At 37.2% G+C, this 9146-nt stretch overlaps 1 protein-coding gene across 1 annotated transcript; it reads left to right on the top strand.

Annotated features, from left to right (window-relative positions):
• The first annotated feature begins 279 nt into the window (after positions 1-279).
• Positions 280-8571, top strand: DYNLT3 (dynein light chain Tctex-type 3). Its single transcript, XM_078362491.1, has 5 exons — positions 280-344; positions 1478-1519; positions 5567-5690; positions 6363-6440; positions 6760-8571. Exons 1-5 carry the CDS (start codon positions 315-317, stop codon positions 6834-6836), a joined length of 351 nt encoding a protein of 116 aa, XP_078218617.1. The 5' UTR covers positions 280-314; the 3' UTR covers positions 6837-8571.
• Positions 8572-9146: the final 575 nt, after the last annotated feature.

Below are 9146 nucleotides of genomic sequence, written 5' to 3'. Positions count from 1 at the left end.
TAGTGTGGAGTCTAGATTAACTGCCGCTAGGTCACCCCATCTGATCCACACTGGCGCCATTCCCAGTTCTTTAACATTCATCCCTTGTTTCCAGAAAGGGCAGAGGAAGCAAGGAAGGGGTGCGTGACCTGACGTGACGCCTTGCCGGGAGCTAGCCCTGCGTTGCCAGGTGACGCCACTGCAACACAAAGGCGGGGATTGCGTAGGGAAAGGCCCTAGGCCATAAACGGGGGTGGGGCCTCCCCGGAGGCCACTGCGCGGCCGCGGTGCTCCACCAGCGCGTCGCTCCGCCCCCAGGGAGAGCCGGCGCTACCATGGAGGAGTACCATCGCCACTGCGACGAGGTACCGCCCCTTGGCTACCTGAAAGCGCCCCCCGCTCCCGCCTTCCTCTGCTCGGGGCTCTTGCCGGGTGGTCTCCCAGCGTGGGCGGCCCCAAGAGTTTGGGTGCGGCGTCCTCCGAGCCCCGGTCCTCTCCCCTGGGCCCGGGATCCGTCCCGCCCGACCCGTTCTCCCCATCCAGAAGTCTTGAGATTCGGGGTGGCAGGGGTGGCCAGGAGGGCGCGGATCAGACGGTGGGGTTGGGGCAGGGTTGGGAGGACGAGGCCTAACTTGGGTGCTAGGAGTGGGCATGGGGTGGCGGGCTCCGCCCTTCTACCGGGCGGGCCTCGAAAACGGGTCTTCCCGCTGCTTCCTCAGCCCCTTGGCGTCCTCAGGGAAGGTGCTGCTGCCCCCGTCGATCGCGGTCTCGGTGTCCTGGAGGCACTGCCACTCCCACTCCCGGTAACTCTTGCCTGGGTGGGCTGGAAGGAGGCGCTTTATGGATTACAAGCCTTGCTTACTGACTCAGGCTTTCCCAGCCCTCACCAGAACCCCATGATGTCAGTTGTTATCTTCCTGCTATCGACGGGGACTCTAAAGAAAAGACTAAGTTGTCAGACCACTTTATAGCATTAAAGTGATGTTAATTTTGAGTTATCAAGTATTTTCATCATCTTTAATTTAGGAAAGAAATTTTTGCCTAACGTAAGTTAAAAACAAAATTGAAAATAATCTATTAAGCATTCTTTTCTTATGGACCACTTTATTCTTTCACTTAGCTGAAACTATTTCTATATTCTTATAACACATAACCTCTTTATAGCCACTTCTTGCTTATTTCCTGAGTTTTACAATACAATGATTCTTAATCTAGGATGTTCATTAGAATCACCAGTATAAAGCACTTTTTAAAAAAAATGTAGGCTTGCAGGCTCTACCCCAGACCTCATGAGTCATTCTCCAGGGTGGTAGGTAGGGAAAGCATTCAGTGTTTTAAGTGTTTAGGGGTAAGATTGGCCGCTTCTGTAGACCTGGTGCTCTTTATCACTGTGGTCTCCTGTCACTACCACCTGTCTAGGCCAGCCTAAGGTATTCTATGTAGCGTCATATCTGCAAGCCTGTGTTGAAAGCAGCTTTACCTTTTGTTTTCCCTTTAGGTTGGCTTCAATGCTGAGGAAGCCCACAATATTGTCAAAGAGGTGAGTTATACATGTTGTTTCTCCTGAAGCTTGCTGTGTTGGTCGAGATTTTTAAAAGCTATATTTTGACTTTTTGTAGAGACAGGGTTTTACCATATTGGTCAGGCTGATCTCAAACTCCTGACCTCAGGTGATCCACCTGCCTCGGCCTCCCAAAGTGTTGGGATTACAGGCGTGAACCACTGCACCCAGCCAAGAACAAGATTTTAAATATTTATCCACTAACTCTTTATAGGGGTGCTTCTATGTTTTTTTGTGTGCTATTGGCATCTTGGGGCTTACTCTGAAAGAGATGTCTAAGGATTTTCTTAGTCTAGAAAACTGGTTTAAAAATGATACCCTGTCTTTTGGATAAAAGAACTTTTATTCCAGAAGGCAAACATTGTTTTAAATGTTAACACTATAAAAGTATATGTATGTGTGTATATATGTACACACATAGAGACTTTTACAAAGCATATGTATAATGTATATGTATATTTTATAAAATAGATAACAAAAGTCCTAGAAATATCTGCCTTCGGGCATGTACACTTTTTTGCCGAGTATAATAGGAAAAATGATCACTTAAACATTGATATGATGGTAAATCAAAATTTTAAGGAAAAGGAAAGTATTTGAAACTCCTTTTAGGCAAATAGAAAAGAAATTATCCTTGGGAATTAATTCTGGCAAGGGAACTTTCATTATTTTAGAGGTATCACATACAGACTACAATATTGGTAAGGTATTTTTTAACACCTTACCAAGGTCTGACCTTATACAACTAGAATTAACTCAAGGTCTAGACAGGCACCTGAAAATCTTGCCATATTTTAACACTTCAGAATTATGCATTCTATCTATGTAGCCAGGAATATTTAATTATTGAAAGTAGAATGCAAAGGTTTCTGATACCTTTACAATGCAAAAGCACAAATGAGGGAAACTGGGAGGTGGAAGAGGGAGTGGAGGTAATGAGAAGGGAGTGATCTTAATTTTCGAAGTGGAAAGTCGGGAAAGACTGTCCTTGGTTGATGGAACATGAAAGAAAGAATACTGGGTTCTTTGGGATTTCATTTAGATAGTGCCTTCTTCCTTGCTTAAGTTCTGAGCCAATGAAAAGAAAAAAAGAGCCAATAGAAAGAGAACAAAATATCACCTTTATTATTGATAAAAACTAGGTTGGTGATTGTAGCTTGTTTTGCTAACTCCCATTCAGTTCAGCCCTGGGAAGAGGCATCCAAGAGAAAATTTGAGTCAGCAGAGAGAAACACTTGTTCAGGCTGGTGCCTTTCATTGGTTTGGGTGGAGTGGGAAGGAGAAACTAAAGCCCAAGTTCAACACATTGGGAGACTGGCTCTGCCAAATGAGATGTTAAAACGATGGTTATCACCTACCAACCAGGTAACTCATTCCACCTCAATAGGGAGGAATAACTGACAGGACAAGAGGCCAGGAATGTTAAAGAACAATCCTCTGTGTGGAAGAAAACACCCAGAGTGGAAAGGAAACAGGTTTCTAACAGTGTAAATACATTTAAGTTAAAAAAAAATTGTGATTTCACTATATTGAGAGAAGGGGGCGGGTGGTCTGAAGGAACCAAATTTTCATCTATCGTAGTAGGAGTTACGGATGTCGCCTATAATTCATAAATCAAGAAATAGTGACACAAATGTTATTTGGAGATATGTAAGTAACCCTTAGAAGAAATAAAAATGGTCGTACACTGATGAGTTTCCTCTGGGGAATGGGACTGAGAATGGGAAAGGAAACGGTGGGGAGGGGACTCTTCATTCTAAGCTTTTCTGTTCCACTGGATTTTTCAAACCATATGCCTGTTACTTTAATATTGTATCAAATTAAAAGAATCATGCTTTTTCAACTGGGAAATACATACTTGGCAGTGGCCAGGTGATGCTAGAAGTCACTGGATGTATTTTAGAGCATCAGTTTTCCTTGAATATTTGTGAGACAGAGTTAAGTAATGTAAGTAATTTAAGTGAAAACAGTTTTTTAAAAAAACAAACTGATGCATTATGTCGTTAAAAGCAAGTTTCTCTTGAATTTTTATATGAAGTATGAGACTGCAAAGAAACTCGGCTTTGCTACAGGTTATTTGCAGCTACGTGTCTATCCTCTTTCGTCCTCCCATGAACCAATCTTCTACCATTGAAACACTTCCATTGAGACATTGGAAAGGCCTGGGAATAAGCAGCATTTTAAAACATTTTAGCACTTCCTAGATGATTACATAATTTCAGCAGTTATTTCTGATTTCCTTACTGATCTTATTTTCTTTCCTTTGATTTCTTGCTCTGAACCCCTATGCTAATATGTTTTTCCTGCTGAACTGAGGGATACTCATTTATCAGTAATATGCATATATTTTCTTTATTGTTAGTAATGGAAATTGCTTCCTCAAGAAACCTTCAAAGAAAAAGTGAGCTACAAATGAAATTGACTTGGACCTTAGTCTAAAGTGTATTTAAGATACCCAGAGAGTATATCAAAACCAACATTGCTTCAACATCAAACATCTATTAAATACCTGCTTAAGGACTGCATTGTCTAGTGGGCCTCTATGTTAATGTAATTAATTAGGCTAAATGTTAATTAATAGTAATGAGCAGGGCTATTTACAGTGGTACCCACACCCCATGGTGTTTTCTGCTATTTAGAGCAAAACTTGGAGTGGTCCTATTAAATAACCTGAAAGAAAAATGAGTGCTCTTACTTTCTCCTTAAGGAAAGGTGATCACAAGAGAGAAATAGGTTTGTCCAGAGGTCATCAGCTTAGTAATGATAAAGCCAGAATTAAAATCCTATTCCCCTGATCCTTAAGCCACTGCCCTTCCTACTTTGTCATGGTATTGAGCTTTCTAGGAGAGTAATTTGAGCCACATTACTTTTGTCAATGCTTCTAAAACATTTAATTTATCCTTTTATATTTTGTCATTAGTGAAGATTTTATACTACCCAACTTAAGATTTTGTATTAGTGCCTTTATAAATCTTTACTGCGGTCTAATGATAAAGCTGCATGTGTGTGTATGTGTGTATTATTAAGCTAGATTTTAAAATGAATTATGAGTCTGATTATAGTAAATGAAGCTGCATATGTGTGTTAGATTCTAAAAATGAATTAAATGAGTGCTTTAGTATCTTGGCTTCATCACTCAAATGTAAAATATAACAGCAGCAATATGATAATAGTAGTTAACATCATTTACATGCTAATGCTGTGCTAGTCACTGAGCACTTGGTATTCATTCATTGTCTCATTTCCTCCTAACAACAACTTGATAAGATGATGCTGTTATCCTTACTATAAGGATTAGGAAATAGGGATTTGAACGGGTTGAGTCACTTGCTAAAGGTCACACAGCAGATAGGTGTCAAAGTAGGCCTTAAAACCTAGGATTGTGATACTAGAGCCAGTGCTTTTAATCAGATGTCAGAAGTGGATAAAATTAAAGATTATGGGAAATTACAATATTTGACTTTCTTTTTCGAGAGCATCTTTATTTACTTTCAGTGGCAAGTGTGCTAGTTGTTTCACAGCTAAGCAATCACATAGTATGAATGAGAATATAATTAGTATACATAAGAATTATGTTTTTAAATTAGTCTCAGCCTATGTTTCTAGCATGTGAACTCTAGTTCAAATCCCAGCTGTTTCAAAGCCACTTGGTAACCAATTGATATCATCTTTTTATTTCCCCACCATAATTTTCTATGACATAATTTATCATTAGTCTTCCTTGTGCTACAGATAATACAATTTTTTTATTAGCATCTCTGCTAGATTAAGTTGTTTACACAGAAGCCATGACATATTTATCTCTATATGGCCCATAGTATCTCATAGACTGAGATAATGTATGTGGAAACTCTTTCAAAACTCTTAAGCAATTAGAGACAATGCATAATCAATATTTACCAAGTGTATATTTTCTAAGATGCCTCATTGAGCTATAAGTATATTTTATGTTTTGAATAAATATTTACTGCAATTTGTATAAAAATTGTTCTTTTTGGCTAGTTTAACTGTCTTCTGCTGTTTTAGTGTGTAGATGGGGTTTTAGGTGGTGAAGATTATAATCACAACAACATCAACCAGTGGACTGCAAGCATAGTGGAACAGTCCTTAACACATCTGGTTAAGCTGGGTAAAGCTTATAAATATATTGGTAAGTATCAGTATCCTTCCTCACTAGTTCACTTGCCTTTGTCATTGTGATTGTCTCTGAATTTTGAGAAGGTATATGAGCAATAGACATTTAAGTTGGATACTACAGGATATAAAGGACTTCTGATTTACTCATTCAAAGATAGTATAGTCTGTAATAATACTTAAAAGATGAAGATCTTTCACTACTCAAAGACAGTTTCAGCTACTTGTCGTTGGTAGCATCACCCTTTGCATTTGCATCAGTTCTCTCTTTCCACTGAAGCCCTCTTAGCCCAACTCTTTCTTTCAGTAGTCCCATGCCTCTTTACCTGTAAGAAATTCCACACAGCAACTGTTTATAAAGTGGAATATTTCCTGCATTTCTGCGTCTGAATCCTGCCCATGGTACAAAGCACAGAATTTGACTGATATTTTTTCCTGCAATACAATCACCAATGGTAATGACATTGGTTAAAAAAAAAACCAGCTGAATCTAATGGGGTCAAAATCATGATGGTAGATAAGATGATAGTCTTTTATTTTCTTCAATCTCTTTGCTGAATGCTTTGTTTTCTGTATTTTATTCTATTTTAATTTTTTACAGCTTATAGAGCTCTGAACTCACACACTTTGACTTTGGTTCTCTTTCCCTTTGTCTGTAAGTGTCCTCATTCTGTGACTTTATTTGCAGTGACCTGTGCAGTGGTCCAGAAGAGTGCATATGGCTTTCACACCGCCAGCTCCTGTTTTTGGGATACCACATCTGATGGTAAGAGACCTTAAGCTGATTTACACAAAATCCAACTTTTAGCAAAGTCAAACTGCCCTTTTTAATCAAATATTTAATTCTAATTAAATTCTAAAAAGACTATCAACAGTATTGCTTTTGTACCTAGTAACAAGTATACCTTCAGACCAATATGAAATGTGAAGACTTAACAGGTTGAAGGAAATAAAATATTAAAACATGTAAAAAATGTGTATATATATATATATATATGTTTTTTTCCTGATAGTATATGTATTTTCTCATATATATTCCATATATATTTTGCTGGTATTTCAAAATCCTTTCATTTGTGTTTCAGGAACCTGTACTGTAAGATGGGAGAACCGTACCATGAACTGTATTGTCAACGTTTTTGCCATTGCTATTGTTCTTTAACTGACTACAAATATTGGGCTAAAGCCATTAACTTAAGAATTTGTCAGTGTATCCTTTTAAAAAAAACAGTAATAGTTATTTATTAGTGTGCTAGATGACAAGCGTGCAATATGCTTTAGAGTTACCAACAAAAACTGATTATTCTAAGCAAGCAATATCATAGTTATTGGCAGATTATCTCATTTTCTATACAACATCATATAAATCAGAAAAATTGAATTCTAGCAAAATATAAATGCAGATATATGGTATGATATAAAAATACAATCTTACATTTACACCAGCTTTTCACTAATATTTTGTACCTAAGGTGATGGGGTACTCCATTCAGATAATAAAATTCTCTTTCAGCTAGAGAAGTTAACAGAAATAAATATATGAACAAAAAATCTACAAGGGTAAATGTGGAAAAAAATGAGAATTAGCTAACATCTTTTAGTTTTTTTTAAACTTTCTTCCCCTCACTGAGTTGTACATAATATTTAGTGGAAAGTAATTCTTTTTCTTTTCTATCAAGTAATAGTGTAGTAACAACTATGATTAACTTGTTTACTTTTTCTGAGAATTAGCAAATCAATTTGCTTTTAATTTCAATTTTTTGGATTTACACTTGAGGGTGAATTAAATCTGTTAAACTGAATTTCCTAGTTAAACCAAGTTAGTTACAGTATAGGATGAAGAGTATGTGACTCAAATAGCTGCCTTATGATTCACTCATTCCATGTTGAACAAACATTTATCAGATGCCTATTATGGGGATATTTATCTGCTAAGCACTGTAGTTATCAATGTGCTGTGCAAATGCTAAGTTCCTTTTAGCAATTGTTCAGTTGGAAGACAAGTATTAATATTTGGGGAAGGAAAAAAATAGTTGTTTTACAAGGGAGGAAAAAGAAAATGAATCTGGCCACACATAGAAGTAAGCAAAATGAAAAGCGCGTATTACTTTCTGACAGAATTATAGACAAAATTTTAAGAGTTGCTCCTAGCAAGTTAAAAGTGCATATAAAATATGCAACTCTTAGTTAAAGGCCTTATTATCAGTCTTATTTATATAAGTAGTACATTTTATCATTGCTTTAGTTACAACCATCTGTAAATAATTTTAAAGACTTATTATGTGAGGTTCAAATTGAGTGGAATAGAGATAGATTAAAAGTATACAATCATTAGCAGGTTATCTCAGGGCTTATGAAATGTAATTAAATTTATTAAGAAAATAGATGAAAAATTAGGGTACACAGCTGGCCACCAAATGCAAAGTCAATTTGCTACTTAACCTTGAAAACAAAATCAGTTTTGCATATTACCACTAACACTAATACATATAGAGAGTGGAACCATAACTCATTGAATTTTGGGGAGGAATAAGCTTAGTGTTAATATTGATGATATTAAGGCAATATTCTTGTAGGAATACCACGTGCATGTTTGATATTTTGCTGAATATCAATAACAATTGTTCAATGTTTAAGAATAATATTAACAAAATAAAGGAGTTTAATGCAGTGATCTTTGTTTTGGGAACATCAAAAATCTCGGTCATTTTTCATGTTTCTTTATGCTGCTGGCTTTCATGCCCTTGAAGATTATAATAGTGACCAAAATATATATGCAGACTTGTTTTTTATTATTGTTGAAGCCTGATTTAAGAAAAAAAAATTCGTACCTCGTGAACTTGCCATCTACTCTGTTTCTAGTTAAAATATAATAAATATTATCTTCCTGCACTGTACTTTTGCTTCTGGATAATCATTTAATAGAGAAATGACATTCTGCTTGCTCTTAGCAATTTTAAATAGAAGAAATGGCTAGGTGAGTTGGCTCACACCTGTAATCCCAGCACTTTGGGAGGTGAGTGAATCATTTGAGGTCAGGAGTTCAACACCAGCTTGGCTAACATGGTGAGACCCTGTCTCCTAAAAACACAAAAATTAGCTAGGTGGGGTGGCACGCACTTGTAATCCCAGCTACTGAGGAGGCTGAGGCAGGAGAATTGCTTGAACCCAGGAGATGCAGTGAGCCGAGATCACGCCACTGCACTCCAGCCTGGGCGACAGAGAGAGACATCGTCTCCAAAAAAAAAGAAAAAAGAAATCTAAATAGGAGAAATGGAGAAGAGAAATGAATATGGGACCATATAAATATATTATGCAGAATAACTACCATTAAAATAGCAGCCTCAATCTAGTGTTTACCATTACAATATAATAGCTTCTGGTTTATGCCTTTTATTTTATGATTTTAACACAAAATTTCATTTTCAAAAAGTGCAAAAACATATTCTGCAACCATTCGTTTTTAATGATT

The sequence above is a fragment of the Callithrix jacchus genome, chromosome X (assembly GCF_049354715.1).
Source record: "Callithrix jacchus isolate 240 chromosome X, calJac240_pri, whole genome shotgun sequence".
Taxonomy (NCBI): domain Eukaryota; kingdom Metazoa; phylum Chordata; class Mammalia; order Primates; family Cebidae; genus Callithrix; species Callithrix jacchus.
This window is presented reverse-complemented; position numbering and strand designations above follow the sequence as displayed.

Coding starts and splice junctions, on each gene's coding strand:
- DYNLT3 (XM_078362491.1), top strand. CDS start 315: ATGGAGGAGTACCATCGCCACTGCGACGAG. Junction 345..1,477: donor ACCATCGCCACTGCGACGAG/GTACCGCCCCTT, acceptor TTTTCCCTTTAG/GTTGGCTTCAATGCTGAGGA. Junction 5,691..6,362: donor TAAAGCTTATAAATATATTG/GTAAGTATCAGT, acceptor CTTTATTTGCAG/TGACCTGTGCAGTGGTCCAG.